We start from the raw sequence: 22,424 nt of genomic DNA, 5'->3' as shown, positions 1-22,424 counted from the left end.
AGTCCACTGAACTATAGCCACCTTCAAACCAACTGGAGAAGCTGGCATCAGTGGTTATCTTGCCCATCCCAGATCTCGAACCATCAACCACCAATTTTAGCTCTGCAATTCCCCAGGAACAGAGCCCCCTGGCAATCCAATGCCTGGATCTTCATGTTCCAGACAGAGAGAATGATCCTCTACCAAAGACCTAGAGCAGGACTGTACGTAGGGAACGTGCCTTGATCTAGATACAACTTCCTCCTGCAGAAATGTATCAAAGGAAAATCTAGAACAGACTGCTTCCTGAACAAAGATTGTTGAGGTAAACTGAGATTGGCACATCTGCATTTTCAGCAAGACCAGTACTGGGCTGGGAGCTTTGTGAACCCTCGGAGCTGTGTCCAGCCCGAAGAGCAGAGTCACAAAAATAAAAAAGATGAATTTACACTGCAATTTGCAAAAAAACCTTGATGAGCCTTGAAAAAAACAGCATATGAAGATAAGCGTCATTGATGGCTATGGACCCCGAAATCTACCTCTCGTAGAGAGGTCAACACTAAATGGACAGAGCCTATCTGAAACAGGATGTCCAGCGGCTTAAGACCTAAGCTAGACCTTATGTCCCCATTTGGTTTTGGGACCGCTACCGGTTGAGGGTTTTTTTTTTTTTTTTTACAATGAACCCATACCTTCTGCTCCAAGAGTCAAATGCAAGGCGAAAGACTGACGACTCTGTGGGAGATCCTAAAGCCCCTGACACCACTGTCCATCGGGGGATGTGGACACCGCCAGATCACTGAACCTGAGAGCGGTGCACCTGCTTCCCCTGCCTGCCTCTCCTTTCTGGAACCATTTAACTGGTATAACAGGTAAATAACGTAGCAACTATATTGGCCAACCTAATACACAGTCCTCCAAGGATGCAGGCCTAAAACAATGTTGGTTTACTGCTATGCAACCCCTTATGTATGCAGGTACCCAGGCATGCCGTTATGTAGGTACCTAAGTTATGCAAACATGCAGGTCTACAAGTATTCTTGCCATCCATGCATTTATGTATGCAGCTCAAGGCAAATAAGCACATATGTATGTACCCCCAGGCAAACAAACACACATGCATGCATGTACCCCCAGGCAAACAAGCACACATGCATGTAATCCCAGGCAAATAAGCACATATGCATGCAGTCCCAGGCAAACAAGCACATATGTATACAGCTTAATGCAAAGAAGTACATATGTATGCAGTACAAATGAAAGCGTGCCAGTATGCGTGGAAGCATGCAAGCATGTGCTTATGCAAAAAACACAAATGTGTGCGTCCATGTAAACACGCATTTATGCAATATGCACCAATGGAAACATGCATTTACGCAATAAGCAAGCATGCATTTATGCAACATATATTACGCAACACGTATCTATGTAAACATGTCTCTTTATGCAACATGTATCATGTATCTTTATGGAAACATTTATAACCATGTATCTTTATGCAAAAACATGTATTTTTATGCATACGTGTTTTAGCAATCATGCATTTTAACTAGTTTGCAAGCATGCACCTGCTTAACTGCACTTGGCTCCATGCTAGTCCTGCAGGATTTAACCAAGCAAATATGCATCCAATGCAGCCTCTATTCAGAACAGCAAAAAAAAAAAAAAAAGAAACTTCTGCAGACCAAACGCACACTATACTTGGAGATACTCCTTAAAATGCACCCATGGTCATGTTTTTCCAAGCGTGTATATTTAAACATGCATTTAGGCAACAAGTTTGCAAAGCAGGTATACTACGCTGCACTTGTCTACCAAGCAGTCAACAACACTTTAAATGAACTGCTAACCATCCAGGGGTGTATGGACTTACAGTTGTACAGTCCCCCCGGATAAGCTAAATATGCAGCATATAATCATGACTTGCTGTCACACAGTTCTCCCATAGTAAGGACTCACTTTGTGAGTATCCATGGGATGCTGCTATGTCTCCAGAGGCCCTGCTGAACCTGTTGCCACATGGCATCATGGCCGTCCTTCCACTTCCTGCCTTTATAAAAATAGGCCATACTGAGCGAGCCTGCGCCCTCTAGTGGCTGTAGGAGAAACGGCAGCCCACATGACTAAGAAGTACATAGCATGATTAAACAGCACACTGCCCCAGTGGCCACCGGGAGGATAGTCAGATCTCTCTCTCTTCTTTAAAAAAAAAAAGAAACAACAAAAATGCAGATTTACCATTCCTGCTGCAGAACTCTGAACATAACATGAATCCAATCTTCACCCATGACGGCGAGCTATGTCATAAAAGACCTTCAGAGACTGGGTCCCCCTCTAATCTGGGGTCCACTCCCCTGGACCTGTAGAGCACCCTGCAGGAAAGCACCTTGGTCAGAACAAACACTGCACAGGGTTCCATTACACAGGGTCCAGCGCCATAAGGCTGCATTACAGGCAAAACCTTGAGGAATCTTCTCTCCTTCCAATGAGGCTTGGGTACCATCCATTCTGGCTGATAGTTTTTTTGAATGGATCCGATTGAAGTCCATGATTCTTAATAGAACCGTCCAGACCTCCAGGAGCACGTGTCACATCAGTGACCATCCACCTAACAGACACTGGCGAAAAAACTGAGGTACTTCCTGTGTAGGAGGGGTTATATAGGAGAGGACTTCTTGTATGATTGATTTACCAGTGTCCATTCACTAGTAGGTGGCGTATAACCCATATAGTAATGACTGCTCTGTGTCCCGTGATGTACGAGAAAGAAAATTATTTTCCCCACTGTGTATTACAATATGGGTTTTATGCCACATTTGTATTTGTGAAGGGGTGACATAAGTTACATTTTCCATTTAACAGCTGCATATATAAATATAAAACATAGAAACTGACGACATAATACAAACTGCTTTTTGCATTTCTTCTAGGCTAACCCAGCCTCATATTTGCTATTCAAAACCATTTCTTCTGCAATAGTTTCCTAATCAAACACCCAACACCTATACATATATGTAGCAACAAGTCACTTCCAAACATGATCTACTGCTGGCTGTAACCAACCAGCAATAGATCACTATAGGGGCGTTCTACTGCTGCAGGGAGAGGCTGTACAGAGCTGCAACAGACTTTGCAACACCACTTCACTTCCTGTTTGAACACAATGCAGAAGCATAATATTTACATTGCTTGGTAGGGAGCATTCTGTAGAAGGAACAGAAGCCCAGGAGGTGAACGTTTCAGCTTTTCCTCATCTGTCACTGACACCTGGTGGTTCCAGAACCAAACCCAGGTAGCACCCACTTAAGCCACTGTGTCCCAGTGTTGTGGCAAAATGGCATTTAGACAAATATCCACTTGAGTACAGTACCAAGTGCCCTTTCAAAACTGAGCTAGGACAGTGGCTAAGAAGTCTTTAAAGGATAAGTTCACTTTTTCAAAAAAATAATAAAAAGGCAATTTTTTTTTGCAGGTAAACAAAAGGGAATTAATTATTTTTTGTAGTAAGAGCCTGTAAAGCATTACACCAACTCCTGCATACTGTCAGTGTATCTGCTTGCCCGTACATCCTGTATGGGTAAGCCAATACTCCCTGACTGGAAGACTCGAACTACCACAGCGCCATGGTAAATCATTAGGGACTGCTACAAGCCACTAAGGATGTCGGGGCTTGTAGTTCATTCAGACACACAGAGCTGCTAAAATTGGGTGGAATGTGTAACATGTTCCCAAAGGTGAACTTATCCTTTAAGAACACCAGTGATGTTGAACAGCACAATAGTCTAAAAGATAGTTAGGTACTACTGTCCTTGGCAATAATGAAGTTTTTAAGCAGCCCATAGATAATTGATTTTTTTTTTGCGTCCCTGCGACGCGCTCTGATCAGCGAATCTATGAGACTCGCCTGATCACAGATTGGAGTAAGGGGTCGATCCCAACCCCTTACCACATGATCAGCTGTCAGCACTGTTTATGCATACAGTACTACGTTAGAATTTATTTAATCATTCTTTCAGAGGGCTGCATTCTGTTTTTTTTTCTTTGACTGTCGCATCTCTTTCCATGCTGTGCTGGCTGCACTGGGTCTGATCCACTTATCTGATTACTCCTCATCAGAGCACTTTACTTGGCCCCTAGACTCGCAGCGCTCCAGGTGTTGTGTTTTTTGTTCCAGAATCCAATAAAACCTACCATCAGTGGGAAAGTAAACCCTAGTTTCTATCACCATTAATATTTGCCTGGACAACAATATTAGAAACACTTTCACAAAAATAGTCAGGCTGGGTTCACACTTATGCAAATTGTATCAAAATTGCATGACAGGAGACTGACAGGCTCTCAAAGCTCGGGGGCGGTTGCGGAGCACACTGGAAAAGGGTCCTGTGTGTCTTTGACTTGGTTTCAGGTCCAAATTCAGGCAAAAAATGTTGCCAGCTTTGCCACTTTTGTATGAAAGACTAATTTGGTAAATGAGGCCCAGTGTGCTGATTAAGTAAAGAAATGCAAGACCTTTTGCTGACAGGGCAGTTGTGAGCATTGTTCTTTTTTCTCCAATATATCAATGGCCTATGCTCAATCTGTGGCTGACATGAGGTGTAATTAAGAGGAAAATAATGACTACCAATGTATTGTAATACCAAATCCAGAACCCCCTAGCAAAATACCTTCTCCTACCATGTTTAAGAAAACTGGCCCAAGGGCTCCACACTTACAGCAGTTTTCAGAATGCAAACCTAACTGTGAAAATGCTACATTTACCTAGATGGCCTTACCTGCACTGTAACACACTCCCTTGTATCTGACAATGTTCTCATGCTGCAGCGATTTCAGAATCTCAATTTCCCTTTCAAAATCCCTCATATATTCCTCGGTGCTATGCTGGAGCTTCTTAACGGCTACAACTTCACCAGTGTTGTCTTGTAGAGGATCATATCTACACAGTTCCACGCTTCCAAAGTTACCCTGCAATGAAGAAATAAGCTTGCAAAGATTATACCTGTTTACAGATAATACTGGGGGAACATTTCTAAAATGTGTGCATGGAGAAGACTGTGCAGTCAGTGGCTTTGCTTATATTATTTAGAACATATAACTGCCTACTTTTTATTATTTTGCTAAATAATTAGGTAAAAATCTTTTTTTTCTGATAGTGAGTCTATTTGAAAAAGATTAGAAACACATGCATTAGTATTTTTCATCATTTTAAGCATAAGGGATTGTTTGGAGAACATTTAAACAAAGTTACAGAGAATTGATAATAAATATAAACAGGATAGGGCATGCATGTGGTAAAGTGACTCACACAGTGTACATAGGTTACGTTTAGTTGGGAAACTCTGCTCCAAATGACCCAAAAATATACAAACTGGAGATTTTAAGGTTAACCCACAAGCATATACCTTGCCAAGTTGTTGCAGGAATTTAAGATGCCTTTCCTCAAAATGAGTTGGATCACGGTCTTCAAAGCCGCCAGAAAAGCCAAAGGCTCCGGTTCTCACGTTGGGTAGCAAGTCAGTTTCTACCAACAGTTCATAATCTGTAGAAAATGGGCATAAAGCTAATTGAAAATCTGATTTGCAGAAAAATATAAAGAAAAAAAAAGGGAGGAAATTACAAAACAAATTGGAAAATAGCGCCACAACTTTATTTTTCTTTTTTACACAGTGGCTTTATACCTGGAGTAAACAAGCTGTTTAATTCCCTTATAACTGCTCGAAACGAAGGCCGAAAATCTGGCTCATAGTCCATGCAGCTGTTTATTAAATTAGCAAGCTCAGTCCATTTTGGTGTTGGAAGTTGGTGTCTATCTTCATAAAACTGCTGCTTCTATTAGAAAAAAGAAAATTACCAAAATATCAAATTAAACAGAGTATGAGAAAAGTCTTTACAATCTAAATTTCCCCACACATTCTCATGCACTATAAGGCTTCATACACATGTACGTTTGCAGACATTTTTATGCCTAGTAATATATTCTTGGCGCTTTCGTGCCCGGCCTACCATATAAGTAAATGGCTGTATGCCACTGTAGTAGTTTAAATGCAGAAGCTTCTGTGTATCGCAGTTTAGCCACACATACGTGTACAATGCGCAAAGTATCTTAAGGGTTAAACACCTACTACAGTTAACAAAGTGGTTGTGGAGCCAATTATTTTTTCTTATTTGTGGTTTTCTGGTCTGTCCATTATAGCAATGAAACAGTGTTGTTATTAGTTAAATCTATCAAAGAAATGCTTTTGTTATATCTGTCTGATAAGTGCAAAAATACCTGTGGCTCCTGCCATAAATCCAGTGCGTTTCTAACTTCCTGTAGTGAGCTGACAATGCTGCACTAAAATCTCAAACACTTATCAGCCCAGTATGGAAATAAGTCCATGTGACAATAGCAATGAAAGCATATAGTGGGAATGAAGGTGCATCTAATTCCTCCCAAGATAATGATATATCCCACCGGGTGGCAAACAACTTGTTAACCACTTGCCGACCGCCGCACACCGATGTACGTCCAAACTTTGGCGGCGGATATCGATGTTATGGCAGCAGCTAGCTGCCATAACCCCGGTATCCCCGTTTTCGTGCGGCGGTCGGCTTTCAGATATAAGTGGTCTCTGCGGCAGATTCGCTGCAAGATCACTTTTATCGGTGGCGGGAGAGGGCCCCCCCCCGCGATCCGGAGTCCTCCGCCGCTTACCGGAGCCGTCGGTAGCGGTGGAGGCGATCGCGTCCGTCTCCCTTCTGTGCCTGGAGACGAGTGAGGCTAAGATGGCGCCCACTCATCTCCATGACACTGCTGGGCGGAAGCGACGTAAAAACGTCACTTCCGCCCACGCCTCTTAAAGGCACATTTTTTTCAATGTCATTTTTTTAAATTACTTTTTTTTTTTTTATTTAGTTTTAGTGTATATATGAGATCCGAGGTCTTTTTGACCCCAGATCTCATATTTAAGAGGTCCTGTCATGCTTTTTTCTATTACAAGGGATGTTTACATTCCTTGTAATAGGAATAAAAGTGACAATTTTTTTTTTTAAACAGTGTAAAAATAAACAATGTAAAATAAATAATAAAAACAAAAAAATTTAAAACCCCCCGTCCCGACGAGCTCGCGCGCAGAATCGAACGCATACGTGAGTAGCGCCCGCATATGAAAACTGTGGTCAAACCAAACATGTGAGGTATCGCTGCGACTGGTAGAGCGAGAACAATAATTCTAGCCTTAGACCTTCTCTGTAACGCAAAACATGCAACCTGTAGAATTTTTTAAACGTCGCCTATGGAGATTTTTGAGGGTAAAAGTTTGACGCCATTCCACGAGCGGGCGCAATTTTGAAGCGTGATATGTTGGGTATCAATTTACTTGACGTAACATTATATTTCACAATATGAAAAAAAAATTGGGCTAGCTTTACTGTTTTCTTATTTTTTTTATTCAAAAAAGTGAAATTTTTCCAAAAAAAGTGCACTTATAAGACTGCTGCGCAAATACGGTGCAAAAAAAAAAAAAAAAGATTGCATTGACTGCCATTTTATTCTCTAGGATGTTAGAAAAAAAATATATAATGTTTGGGGGTTCTAAGTAATTTTCTAGCAAAAAATCTTTTTAACATGTAAACACCTAAAATCCAAAACGAGGCTGGTCCTTAAGTGGTTAAGGAAATCCAGCAAACTTCCTTAACAATTTACATGGTTTGCCACCCAGTGGGATATATTATTATCTTGAGAAGAATTAGATACACCTTCATTCCACTATATGCTTTCATTTCTATTGGCACATGGACTTATTTCCATATTGAACTTTATGGACTATTCAACTCACCGATTGTACATTGATACATTTTCACTATTTCATTTCTTGCATAGTAACCAGAAGCACACTATTATTTATGTATATATGTCGGAGCAGTGCAAGTATAACTAAAGGCTAAACTTTTTTCCTAAGTTTTGGATAGAGCGCATAATGATTATATCTGTTGTATGTTTTGCTGCTGTCTGTGCACCCAATATGAAGATTCATCCTATTTGTTCTATTTACCATTATCACCGAGTGTTAAAAGTAAAAAGTGGTTTGCCCCTAGAACAGTAATAGAGGGGAGGAAATCTTCCAAAGGGGACACTAGTTCTGGTGACCCTGGGATTTCCCTCTTTTTTGAGGGATTTCCTCTCACTTTATGTTTTGGCTACAGGACAGAAAGAGAAGGGAAATCTCCACAAAAGACATAGATGGCAAGAAAAAAAAAAAAAAAGACAGTGGTTATAACCCTTTCTTACTCTATACAAATTAAAAAAACAAAGCAAAAAAAACCCCAAAGTTTTGCCTATAGTTCTACTTTACATTCGTTAGTTTCTTTTTTTTAAAACTGGTTGCAGGTTAAAAAAGTAATTTAAGTTTTTACAGTTTTTGCAGATTTGTTGTTTGTGTCATTTAGGGAGATTCTCTCCACTTCCCATGTGGTCTTATGGACAAGAAGTGTGGGGAAAATCTCCCTCACCTGAATACACACAATTTAATCCTGATAATCTATTTTTGCGCTATCCAAACAAAAAAAAAAAAAAAAAAAAAAAAAAGAAAAAACTTTTTGGCTGGAGCTTCAATTGATGTCTCACAATGAATTGACAGAGTATTAGTATCAGTAATGGCTTTAGTTGAGGCTTAGTAAATTAGTTGTCTAAATAGTTATCCAATCTCAGAACACTACTGAAACTTTAGCTCCCATGAATTCTGTGCCAACGTTAATTTATTTTATCTGACTGAAATTTCCATATAAAAAACACAAACGATCACTATGATTACCAGTTAAACCAGCTAGTCAAGGTATCCATGTCAAATGACAGACCTCTTTATTAACCAGCATATTAATTGGCTGGCAGTTGGATACTTGATCCTATCTCTGAGTAAGGATGAATTAGTCTAAAGAGTAGATCTTTCAAGGTTACCTGCAGTTCGAGACAGTCATTTTCAGCTATATTATGACCCTAAATTTGTTGACATCATTCTGAATGTAACTTCCAAAAATATCATGTAACTGTTTTAAAGGAAGAGGAAGATCTTTTTTTTTTTTTTTTTTTTTTTACATTTTGTTGGACAATACCTGTATTTCTACTTCCTGGAGCCCATCTAAGCCTTTACTTCTTATCCTCTGAAATGTACAGACCCAGCTGGTGTAAACAAGGATTCCTCCTCTATTTCAACTTCTGCCAATATTGTGGGGGGTGGGGGTGGGGGGCAATAAATGCTCTTGGACCTGTGAAATTACACTGGCCCTAATAGGGGAATGCTTGTTAACATCAGCTAATAAATGCAGACATTATGGACTTTACCAGCGGATTTCAGCTCAGTTCGGGACTTGGGCGTGGCCTACTGTTCTAGCCATTGTGCTCTGTTATGTTTAAAACACCCAAAATCAGTGCTCCTGACTAGATGCTAGCACATGAAGCCAAAGGTGCAAAGAGAGCTATATTTACTAAAGAGGATTACAACAAAAAAGTGTGTGGAAATAACCTGAGGTTTACTGATTACCTTTCTCTGGACATTCTCATTTAAGGGGATTGTTAGGTGATTTGTGGTATGATTCACTTACCCTTTGAGAATCCAGTGCATTCAGGGGTTTATCACCACCACTGCAAATTTCCCATAAGGTGGTGCCAAAACTCCATTTGTCTACCATGGGGCTGAGATTTTTTGGATTGTCAATGCACTCAGGAGCAACCCATGGAATACGTTCCAAAAGAACTTAATGGAAAAAAAAAAAAAAGAGAAGGCTAAGCATGCAGCATCATCATTCATTTAAACCTGAAAAAGGCAGGTTGACATGAACGTGTCAAATAATATACAAAGTCAACTAAAATATAGAAATCATAACTTTACACAAAAAAGTAAAAAAGTACAAATCCCCAAGTAATTTTAGTGAAATTAAATTAAAATAAAAAGTGCAATCAGAATATTTCAATAGTCTTCCACAGCTGACTTGCTTTGAAAGCGATGGTTGCTTGGCTTTAATGCATCATCCTATCTGGCATCAATACTTTCCAAGTCGCGGATCTGAAACATGCAGCCAGTGAAGGCAAGGAGACTTGAAAACTATTGACAAGCTTGAAAAGCATACTTTAAAGTATGGAAGCCAAAAAAACAGCCCAGAAACCTTCATTTGTAGAAGAAATCAGAAATGACATCTAATTTCTTTACCCCTCATGACTGGTAACATTGCTTCCGTCACCTATAAAGTATACAGTATATTGACAGGAAAATGCTTTGCTAAGAAAGGGAATAAGCAGAGAATTCCCAGAGCACTATGGCCTAGCCAAAGGAATAGTACAATAGAAGGACCCTGTCTTGAAGTAAGATTTGTCTAACTGAAATCTTGGACTGAGCTGTCAAACAGGGTTTAATGCTTGAACTGACTAGCTGAATTTTATATATAAAATATATAGGCCCCTCTCTCGCTAGATCATGAAGTCCTTAATCGGACCTTTTTTCTACTTCGTTTTTCTCACGTCACCCAGAGCCCCATACCCCTTCTCCCCCCCCCCCCCCTTTTTGCTTTCCTTCTTGTTTTCTTTTTCTTCTTTTCCGACACCACTATGTTGACACCAGCATGTTTATGCCTTGAGGATTGGTTTTTCCCTGTGGAGTCTTTAAAACGGCACTGATGTCTAAGTTATTGTCCAAAATGTCTCCAGAGATCATCAGAGACTCTTTCATGTGTTTATTCATGCTGTTAATTTTTACGGCTTGTCCCTTGACAAGCCCCGGTTTGTGTTAAACTTATAATAAACATATTTTCAACTCAAAATTTAAAATTGAACAATTAAAAAGGTCCACAAAAAACATCTTTTTACACCAGGCTGTAAGGAGGGTAAAGAATATGTAAATATTTTATGGTCTATAGTTTGGGTACAGGTGCACTTTAGGGCAACAGCAGCATGGGCCCTTGGCACAACATTTGCTAAGAGGGTAAATTTGTGAAAACTGAAGGTATACAGGTTCAAAAAACGTTGCCCCAGACCTGTATTTCCACCTCTGCGCTATAATTCAAATGTCAGAACCCTACCGGAACTGCCACTTTATAAAAAAGTATATAAAGACTGAATTCACCAAGGGAAAATTAAAGATGAATAGTGGCGCTGATCCCCAGGTGGTGGGGAAATGTAGAACACTCCTATACAGCCAGTGAACTGGGCATGGATGTGGCCTAGGCCTAGGGCAGCACAAAACCTAAATACACCACTGCCACTGATGTCAGCCAGAGAGAGTCGGACGGTCACGCGATTGCGGGGAACCGCTGTGAAATCCGATCGTAGATTTCTTGCCGGATATCGGGTGTCCCAGTGTGGAGAATACCGGAGGTCGATCGACTGAGAATATCTGCATCCAATGCTGATTCAAGCTCGATTTGGCCCATTGGGGGCCGCTGCTAGAGGAAATCGTTTGATCTATGGAGCAGTGGATGTGTATGCTCGCATGCTGACCCCCATGATAGTGGGTTAGAGGCTCTGTCAGGCCAAACACAAGAGTGAGAGGCCTTAATAGCTGGTGAGTTTGAATTTCAGAAGGGAGTGGAATCACGTCACAGAGGTGTGGTGGATGGTTTGAGACGCAGCTGAGCAGTTTTTGGAGTCACCTTCACTTCTGTTGGACTTTTCTTTTGGACTTTCTATATTTTTTGTTCCACGATTTATTGGGACTATTCAGTACACATTTTTTGGTTGCTGCATTTTTCTTTTCAGTATTCATAGAGTTTTTTTTGGATATATATATCTGGTACCACTCTCACAGGGTGATTTGTATATATACATTAATTCTGTTTGCAGTCCATTAGCTCAGATGTATAATTTAATTTTGGGCAATAATATTTATTTTCCTCATTTAGTAGTAATTGATTCATTAGAGTGTATCATCTAGTACACATCCATACCCAGTTCACTGGCTGTATAGGAGTGTTCTACATTTCCCCACCACCTGGGGATCAGCGCCACTATTCATCTTTAATTTTCCCTTGGTGAATTCAGTCTTTATAAGAGGGTAAATTTACCAAGATGATTACTTTGGTAAACCAACTTACATTGCCCAGTTTCCCAAAAAAGTGGACTGAGTTTTAGGAAGAGAGAGTTCTAAAATGAAACGTTAAAGTAGTTGTCAAGCCACTTTCTAAACTACACACAATCCTCTCTGTTAGAAAGCATGTTCCTTGTAAAAAAATATGCCCATTGCTACCTGATTTCAGAACGCCGCTTGGCGCTCACATGACTCCTCCCTGCTCCCTCTCCCGATCTGACAGCTAGAGTGGGAGGAGCCGACAATCCCCCGCTGGCATCAGTCGGGAGGAGGAGAGAGCCAAGACATCAGCTGGGGAGGAGGGGAGCATCGAGGAGTCATCGAGGAGGCGCTCTGAAATCAGGTGGTATTGGGCATATTTTTTATAAAGAACAGACACTGCAGCATAGGACACTTTCTAACAGAGGGGATTGTGTGTATTTTCTACAGTCATTTTCTCAGGGGGAGGGCAGAACCAGGCAGGATCAGCCAGGTTTTTCAGGCTATACAGGGGGTCAAATTACACAGCACAAGCACTGTGCTGTATAACATGCTTTAAAGTATGTTTTTTTGTTTTGTTTTGTTTTTTTTTAGGGTTTCAAACACTTTAAAGCGGACCTTCAGTCATTTTTTTCAACTTTTCATTAAATCCTCTGCCCTTGTTGTTTTAACTTTGGATAGTAAAACATTTTTTTCTGCCAGTAAACACCTTATACAGCCCACTTCCTGTTTCGTCTGGTAAAAAGCCTAGGCTTATGACCTCATGCACAGCTCTCTCACGAGAGTTTGCCAGGAAGAGAGGGGGATGAGTCATAAGAGGGCCAATGAGAGCTGCAGAGCTGGAGGTGTGCTTCTGTGTGTCTGTGTAAATCCAGGAAGTGAACAGGCAGCAGCTTCAGCTGCCCACAGTTAAAATGGCTGCAGTCAGACTCAGTGGAGGGAGATTTCTGCAGAATATTTGGCAAGTACAGAATCTCAGTATATATAAAATATGCAAAGTGGGTGGAGGGAAGCTTCAGAATTGCAAATATGTTTTTATTACAAATTATGTGAACAGACTGCAGTTCCTCTTTAAAGTATAGCTGAAGGCAAAGGTTTTAATTTTGGATAGAGTTGAGAGGGATTAAAACACCTGTCATTTTTTTATTGCTGTCTGTGTCCTGGTTAGCGAACTTCACCTTCTTTATTTGTCCTGTTTAACATCACCACCAAGAGAGTAAGTTAAAGAAAATTAAACATTTTGAGTTGTCACCAGAAATAAAGGAGAAATCTTTTAATGAGGACAATAGTTCTGGTGACTTTGGTGACAACCAGGGATTCCTTTACTTTGGAGGAGTTTCCGCTCACTTCCTGTCTTACCTAAAGGGCAGAAAGTGAAGGGAAATCTCCCAAATTGAACACAGATGGTAAAAAAAAAAAGTCTGTCAGAGGTTGTAACTAGAGATGCACTGAAATTGCGGGTGCGTTAATAATGCGTTCTTGCTGCGTTTTCAATACATTTGAACTGGGAGTCGTGTTTTTTTGTGCTTTTTGTTTTTAACTGACCAAAAATGCACCAAGCTGGATTTTTAACACCACAATGGAAAGCCCAACAAACTAGTGTGAATACACACATAGAATTTAAAGGGATACATTTTTCTTGAGCTTTTCTTGCGCTAAAGGTGCCAATAATGGTCGACAATAAATTCATATTCATTTAAATGATATTAATTAAAAAGTTAAATATAATACAATTATACCTAAAAATATCTTTTTTTTTTTAAAAAACTGTCATTTTTGGTTTTCAGCCAAGTGCAGCCTGCATTTTTGGCACCAAAATTTCCATTCGGTGCACCTCTAGTTATAACCCTCTTTTACTTATCCAAAAAGTTTTGCCTTTAGTTTTAAGGTTAACTTAAGGCCGTGCAAAATGCCATATCCAGTTCCAACTAATCACATTTAAATTCATTGCGTTATATCAGTAAACCATTACATTTGAATGTTTCAGTAATTTTGCAATAAATAAGTCATGTGAGACATAACTGACACCCTTACTCTCTCTTGGCAGCACTGAGATACTGATTCCTGGATCACTGAGCTTGATGAAAGCAGGATTTCCTGTCTTACGATCTTCTTCTCTGATTAGCAGAATGTTCTTTAAACAAACATTGCCATGTACTAGATTTCTTTCCTCCTAAGTAAAAAAGAAGAATTAAATAAAAACAGTCAAAAATATATTTAAAAAACTGCCAATGCATGGTTTTCACAGTTCTAACGAAGAAAGAAAAGTCAGTTAAACTGAACGTGCCAAGATCTTTAAATCACAACAGGTTTTGAGAGGTCAGTTTATGGTTGTCTAAACCAGTGTTTCTCAACTCCAGTCCTTAAGGTGCCCCAACAGATCATGTTTTCAGGATTTCCCTCAGATGAAACGGCTGTGGTAATTACTAAGGCAGTGAAACTGATCAAATCACCTGTGCAAAATAATGGTAAGCCTGAAAACATGACCTGTTGGGGCACCTTGAGGACCAGAGTTGAGAAACACTGGTCTAAACACATTGCAGCAACCCCCCTCCCCCATTTTGCCTAAGAGTTGGGTACACACAGATCGAAATTTGGTTGGTTCAGCAGGGGCCAGCCGAATTTTGATCTGCGTTTAGCCCCCCCGTTCGACAGAAGCCGATTGTTAGATCGATTTCTATCAAATTGACCCACTGCAAAACCTTTAATTAGCGGCTTTGCAGCCAGCAGTGCTGATCAGGGAATTCTGACAGTGGAGAATCCCCACTGTCAGAATGTCCTGGCAGGGGGAAGGGGTGGGGAAAAATTCCTGCATCAACATCGCTTGTGTGGATGCAGGGATCTCCAAGACCCCTTTCACACTGGGGTGGTTTTCAGGCGCTTTAGCGCTAGAAACAGCCTTTGCAAAGCGCCTGAATACCTCCTCCCATTCATTCCAGTGTGCCTTTTCACACTGGGGCGGTGCGCTTGCGGGACGTCCCGCCCCATCTTTGGTGCGGGTTGGGAGTGCTGTATTTAGCGCTCCCAAAACACCCTGCCTATTGGAATGAATGGGCAGCGCTTTCAAAGGCCTTACAAGCGCTTTGAAAGGGCTGCAAAACTTGAGTTTTTAACCCCTTTTTTTGGAGTCAAAAGCGCCCCGCTAGAGGCTGAAAAGCGGCGCTTTAGTGCGAACGAACAGGCAAACCAGGGAGGACTCGGAGTTGCCTTCTTGATTATGTATACAAATTAGCCACAAATGTGATTATTAATAAAAATGAATACTCCAGGAAGAAATGGGACTTAAACAAGTCCACTTAAAGTGTTATACCAGCCACCCCAATGTGCAGTTTGTTCATTATAAGGTGAACCGACGCAAAACTGACATTTTAAGTTTTATTAGTCACTGGTGGTTTGCACTGCTTTAGGGTACTTCGTTATACAATGACAATTCAGAATTTGTTGCCTAGACTCAAAATATTCAGCAAAACATATGGCCATAACTTTTTTTTATAGGAACTCAAATTGTTGTTGCTATGCATTGGCAAAATGAAAAAAAAAAAAAAAAAAAGGAAACTTCTTTGTATAAACCACAAACAATGGTCCCTAAGCAAAAGTGATTATCAAGAATTTGCATTTTGTTTTATTAATTATTTGGACAGCAAGCACTATTAGGGATATGTAGATATTTATTTAAAAAAAAACCAGAGAACGATTCAAAGTCAAGTGAGGTCACCTGGCCACCTTGAAATACCAGTTGGCAGGGTAGGGCTTTTCTGTCTATAAACACACTGCTGATAGTGTTTTGATCCAGTTTTTAAATAGTCTGCTCAATGTCTGATAAAATGCTGGTTCATTTTTGATAAAAAGTACATATATCTTTAAGCACAGCAACATTTAACCTGTAAAACCTTGCCCTCAATCAAGTGGAATACCAGATGCCCTAGCACACATAATACAAGGAGTGGAGAAGTTTAGTCACACTAGTATCCTATTGATTTGATATATTGCATGCAAACAGATTTTTTATAAGGGAAGGAAGGCAGGTAAAGCAATTTACATATGTTATATGTGAATAGTATATATTTATATATATATAAAAAACACAACATCCAACTACTGCCATTATCCCCTTCACACTCTATACACAGCCCCTTTAACTTACCTTAAAATGAGCCGATGACCTCCTCCAACCTGCCATGGCCTACCCCAGCTCAGATGGCTCCAGTGCACTTCAATGAGCTGGCAGACAGACATACTGTGCATACATGGCAGTTTCACCTTCAGGGTCATGCACTCGGCTGTAAGGGGGCTGTACGGTGTCCTGAGCCACCGTAAAAACGTTTTGGGAACCGCAGCTGCTAAGCACAGCAACTAGAAATGCATCTGTATGTGGTTAAGCGTTAGGGGTTGTATTAAGCATGTTCATGAATGTATGGCTCAAGCATACATACTGTGCATTCCGGAGGACATCAGCATGCGAGGGCATGAGCCCTAAGGATCTAAAGAAAAGCTGCAGGGCTTGCAAGTAGACTGCTTCTATAGTATGTCTAATGGAAAAGGGACTGATGAAGTAGAATGAGGGGGGACAGTTGGAATTTATTTTTATACAAGTATTTTTTAAAGTGTATGCAAAAATTAACAATGGACTTCTCTTCACCAGTGTGGCTTTGAAATCGTGCTACTTCAGAACGATTTCAAAGCCACACATCAGTGCAATTTGCACTGCTAATTTCAGTGCGACTTACAACTCATACAACAGAAATCTATGCAAGCTGCAATGAAATGGGTAAAAAGTATTGCAGGAAGCTTCTTCATAAGCGCTGCAACATGAGTCGCAGCAATATGAGCGGTTCCATTGCCGGCAATGGGGTGCAAATTTTCAAGTGATATGGAAATGTCAAATCGCATGACAATTTGCACAGGTGTAAATGGGGGCTTATTTGGTTTTCACCTGTTCAATATACCATTAGAAGGTTTGTTTTATCTGTTCAATAAGCACAAATAAAATGCCCGTTGATCCTACCCGAATTCCAGTGCCTCTGCTGCACTAAAATCCCAAGGAGTCTTATCCACTCCTGCCTATGTTACCCCCGTGAACTACCCCCTCCTGTTATGGGAATTTGTAGTCCAGATCCCATTTGTGTCACACACACAAAAATGGGACCTTCAATGGGATCTTACAACTGTACCTCGAGTAATGTTGTGTACCTCATCCAATGCAAAAGGTGTAGCAAAGAATCTTATGTTGGTGAAACAGGACAGAAGTTGCAAGCGAGGATGAATTTGCACAGACATACCATCAAGGAACATAAAGAAGACAGTTTATGCACACCTGTGGGACATCACTTCTCACAACCGGACCACACTATAGAAGACCTCAATGTTTTCGTTCTTAAAAGGGAATTTCAGAACTATCCAGGAAAGGAAAACGTTTGAACTAAGAATGATACTTCTTTTTGACACAAAAAATAATGGCCTGAATTTAGATATTGGTTTCTTTACTCATTATGCTATAGTTTTACGACCCCCCCTGTGACTAGTATCCCCCTTCACACGATCGGACCGTTCAGGTCCGCCTGTCAGTTTTGACTGCGGACCTGAACGGGCGCTCCATGTTAGCCTATGGAGCGACAGATGTCAACTGAGACATGTCCGCTGACATCCGACCCCGTTCGGTCCGCTAAAAGCAGACGGATGGCCCTACGTCCAGATCCGTCGCTGGCGGATCGGATCGGGTGAGATCTGATGAAAATGGACATGATGTCCGTTTTCATCCAATCCCTCCATAGGCGGCAGCGGCGCCTGACAAGCCCCTCCCCGTTGATTTAGCAGAGAGGGACCTGTCATCCGCCGGCTCAGCGGAGATCAACGGACTGATCTCCCGCTGAGCCGGCGGACCGAGGCGGGCTCCGTTGAAACGGAGTCCGCCTCGTGTGAAAGGGGCCTATAGCTCTCTCTCTGTCTTATCTCACTAACTCTGCTGCTATCTTTATTACCATTGATTTGTATGTGTTTGTTTTTCTCTTTTTTTTTTCTTTAACATTCTGCTTAAAAATTTGAGAATCAGTACTGCTTGGACCTTGAAGAAGGGGACATACCCCGAAAGCTTGTCCTGAAAAATTGTATGTTAGTGCAAATAAAAAAAGTATCACGGACAGTACTCAATTTTCTCTAGTCCAGATCAAAAGCTAGCACCTTAGCAAAGCTGTTTTGTCATAGAGATAGTACAGTAAGTGAATGTTACCCTAGGACAGAAGTGTGTTACTAGCAGAATCACCAGATGAAAAAAAAAAAAAAAAAAAAAAAAGGAGAAGAAAACGAATGCAGTCACCAAGACTAACACTAGGACCTTCAGGTTTTCTGTTCTAAACATGCCCTAATATGTGTTAGGTAGTCTATTTTAAAAACTTATAATATCCTTGATAACTAGCCAAAACAAAAGTAAATAACTACATACACTATATTACCAAAAGTATTGTGACACCTGTCTTTACACATGCATGACATTTAATGGCATCCCAGTCATAGTGCATTTTTAAAAATAAAATGAAAACAGAACACAAAATAGACTTTCTAGGAAACATCTCAATACTCACAAGAAAATGCATAGCCCATGCCAGCTGTTTTGAAACTTCCAATTTCCACATAATATTAACTGTGTGTTTCTTTAAGTAAATATCCAGTGAGCCAAACTTTGCATATTCTTGAACTAAAATACCTAAGATCAGAATAAAGCGTTGGAAGATTTGCAACAGACAAGACAACCAATATTTGCTTACATTAAATTTATTTAACAAATGTATGAACGTTGTGTAGACGTGGGCCAAAGCACACATTTAGGGCCCATTCACACCAGAAACTGCACATCCACCGTGCATTTTTTTAATGCTCATTAGCACTGCAGTTGATGCATAGTTTTCTATTTGTGTTTGTCCTCTGAGGTCACTTCTTACTTCACTCTTTAGGCTTTTACCTACACTGCGTTGTGCATTTGCACGTTTACATGCGTTTTTGGGCATTTGCTATGTGGAAAAACGTGGCATGCTGTACTTTTTTTCACTGCACTGTAATGGTGTGAACCGTACCCATAGGAAAACTTGGATTTTGGACTGTCCATGCTATTGTAATGCACTCAAAAAATGCATCCAACTGCATCTGGTATGAATGGGCTCTTACAGGGATACTAGGTGCAATCCACGAAGAAGGTATATGGAATATCAACACAATTTGCAGTTTCTAACAATGTTTATTGCGGGCAACCGTCTCTCATTCTCAAGACTAATGCAACAAAAACCACACATAAGTTTAAATTCTTACAGCCCCTCCCACTACCATAATCATGAAATTAAAATAAGTGCATGAAAATCATTAAAAAAAAAAAAAAGCTTTACAAAAAGTAGGTAGAACTAATCATAGAGTTTTCCTACTAAAAGTGATGGTAAGGCAGAGGCAATACTATGAAAATATACAAGGTAGGGAAAGGAGGGAAAGGAAGAAACAAAATGGTGGCACTCAAAACATGAAATGCAGGGTGCATGGTACAAGTGGAAAAAAGCAAAAGGACAGTGATGCAATACACATGTAGGTAAGTCTGTGAAAGGAGAGAGATTTGGACTGCTCACCATAAAAGAAGCAAATACAATAGTGTGCAATGTAAACAATTGGACCTGAAGTCCAGTATGAAACAGGACTGAGATCACCAGTTTCAAAATGGCGATGCATAGGAATAAACGATAAAACCGGGTCAACCAGAAAGTCCTAAGCAGCTGTGATGAGCTCAATCCGCCAACATAAACCCCCTTTCCATTAAGCTGAGAGAGAAAATGAAAGCTGTTAACACTGTTGCTGGGGTTAACATGCCAGCATTTTGCTAAGAAAAGGAGATTTCCCTGTCAATATGTGGGCTGTACACGTGCAATGAAATCATTGTAGGAGCCGAGAGGCAGGTGATCTGCCTGCAGACAGTTCACATACGGTACGCCAGGTCCGATATGGTGGAATCTGCAGTAGTTTTCTATACTGAAAACTGGTGCAATTTATTTGTTAATTAGGTGTAGACTCACTCTGAAATAGAAACTACCTTAGGTAATGCAGATAGACCCGTTTCAGTAACACACACCACTTGTTTCAGTTCCCTGTGCAAAAATAATGGCACAGGAACCTTTGTTAATTCCCAAGAGTGTGTCCACAATGCAGTACACTTTAGTTACCTTTAGTATAAATATACACTGGAGAAAAATACTATTACTTACTCTCATCTCCGCACACGCAGACTCCGTAATTCAGGATCAAATGCCTGTAGGAAAGCTGGCTCATCATGCTTGCTGCTTCAAAGAAAGACTGAAAACAAAAAACAAGACAAAAGCAATTAAAAGAATGTAAGATAAGCACGCTCCCCATCTCCTACCCCCAGACTCCAATCGTACACCAATTCACAATCTGAAATTGCTATTTTGCAAAGAAGAAAGGTGTGAACGTGTTTATGTTCTAAAGCATGTTAAAAATAAAACAGATGCCAACAATTATCAGCTTAAAGGTACTAGCAAATATTAGATTATTCACCCAAAATACAATTAAAATTGACACTGCCATTCTAACGGGTATCTCCTACTGCTTTGACTGCTCATAGCACATAATGCTAAATGCAGATAAGGCATAACATTTTTTTCTTTTTTTTTAATGGGTCCTAGAGGAGGCTGGCTGTATCCAGTGTGGAAAAACAAAGGTTGCCATGCTGTGTAAACGAGCCCTTAAAGTCACATCCACACTAATTCACAGATGACACACCTTTTACACACCTCAGCAAAACATGACATTTTATTTTCAGCTGGCCTGTTCACATGTCTGCACAATTAAAAATTCTGAATGCTCTAGCCTATAGAGATAACCATAATGTCTACTTAGTAAATGTGCTAGCAGCAGGCCATTGCAAATGTAAGCCATGGGTCACTAGGTAAAGTAGCAAAAATACTTTTGAATTTTTACTAATCTATTAATGTTAAAATATGCAAACTGTTCAATTTCCTATACACAGACAACTACAAGCAAACTTCTTTTTCAGCTACCCTGCAACCGTAGTTAAACTAGGATGGAAGCAAACCTCAGAATAATTTCTATGCGGCTTATCCAAAACCTTCAGAAGAACTTCTGTTTCATGAACCTGATTGTAGTCTCCTGTCTCTTCACGTTTGCCTCGGAATATCTTAGTAAAGGTACCCTGACCAAGATTTTCAAGCTGAAAATACATTGTAGCAAAGTGATTAACATAAATTCCGACATTTATAATGTTATGCAAACACAAACTAATTATTTTTAGAAACCTTATTTTTTTTCTCAAAAAAATACATTACAGAATCTAGTGTATAGTAAATGCTTAGGGCAGATATTATCATGTCTCATTGCGATTAACCACTTCAGCCCCGGAAGAATTTACCCCCTTCTTGACCAGAGCACTTTTTACGATTCGGCACTGCATCGCTTTAACTGACAATTGCGCGGTCGTGCGACGTGGCTCCCAAACAAAATTGATCACCCCTGCAGTTCTTATTTTTTGCGCTATAAACAAAAGAAGAGCGACAATTTTGAAAAAAACGCATTATTTTTTACTTTTTGCTATAATAAATATCCCCCCAAAAAATATAAAAAAAAATGTATTTCCTCAGTTTAGGCCAATATGTATTCTTCTACATATTTTTGGTAAAAAAAAAAAAAAAAAAAAAAACTGCAATAAGCGATTGTTGATCGGTTTGTGCAAAAATTATAGCGTTTACAAATTAGGGGATAGTTTTATGGCATTTTTATTAAAAACTTTTTTTTTTTTTTAATGGCAGCGATTTTTATCATCACTGCGACATTATGGCGGACACATCGGACATTTTTGACACATTTTTGGGTCCATTGTCATTTGTACAGCAATCAGTGCTATGCAAATGCACTGATTCCTGTGTAAATGACACTGGCAGTGAAGGAGTTAACCACTAGGTGGCAGTGTAGGGGTTAAGTGTGTCCTAGGGGCGTGTTTCTTACTGTGGGGGGCATGGCTGTGTGTGACACGTCACTGATCTCTGCTCCGATGACAGGGAGCAGAGATCAGTGACACTGTCACTAGGCAGAATGGGGAGATGCTTGTTTACATTAGCATCTCCCGTTCTTTCTCCCCGTGAGGCGATCGCGGGTATCCCAGCGGCGATCGAGTCCGCGGGACCCGCGACCCGACTCACGGAGCTTGCAGCGGGCATGCCTCTTAAAGGGGAATGTACAGGTACGTGATTCTGCCTGTACGAGCCCTTCTGCTGCAGTATATCTGCGTGAGGCGGTCGGCAAGCGGTTAACTAAATTGCAAGAACATCTGTTGAAATGCGAATGACTTGGCTTTCTATACAGGGAGAGGAGACAATACATCATAATTTATAGATGTTCATGCAGAAAGACCTC

The 22,424-nt window shown here is 40.4% G+C and overlaps 1 protein-coding gene across 4 annotated transcripts in view; it reads right to left on the bottom strand.

Annotated features, from left to right (window-relative positions):
• Positions 1-22,424, bottom strand: part of JAK2 (Janus kinase 2) — a 338,377-nt gene that overhangs the window by 38,262 nt on the left and 277,691 nt on the right. For all 4 annotated transcript variants that reach the window (XM_073635018.1, XM_073635011.1, XM_073635003.1 and 1 more), the window contains 8 exons: positions 21,091-21,225; positions 20,243-20,330; positions 18,587-18,708; positions 14,043-14,181; positions 9,556-9,707; positions 5,655-5,805; positions 5,379-5,515; positions 4,752-4,941 (listed from right to left, as the gene is read on the bottom strand). In XM_073635018.1, the coding sequence (XP_073491119.1) occupies positions 4,752-4,941; positions 5,379-5,515; positions 5,655-5,805; positions 9,556-9,707; positions 14,043-14,181; positions 18,587-18,708; positions 20,243-20,330; positions 21,091-21,225 (1,114 nt within the window). The remainder of the gene's footprint in view (positions 1-4,751; positions 4,942-5,378; positions 5,516-5,654; positions 5,806-9,555; positions 9,708-14,042; positions 14,182-18,586; positions 18,709-20,242; positions 20,331-21,090; positions 21,226-22,424) is intronic.

This window comes from Aquarana catesbeiana, linkage group LG01 (assembly GCF_042186555.1).
Source record: "Aquarana catesbeiana isolate 2022-GZ linkage group LG01, ASM4218655v1, whole genome shotgun sequence".
NCBI classification, from domain to species: Eukaryota; Metazoa; Chordata; class Amphibia; order Anura; family Ranidae; genus Aquarana; species Aquarana catesbeiana.
This window is presented reverse-complemented; position numbering and strand designations above follow the sequence as displayed.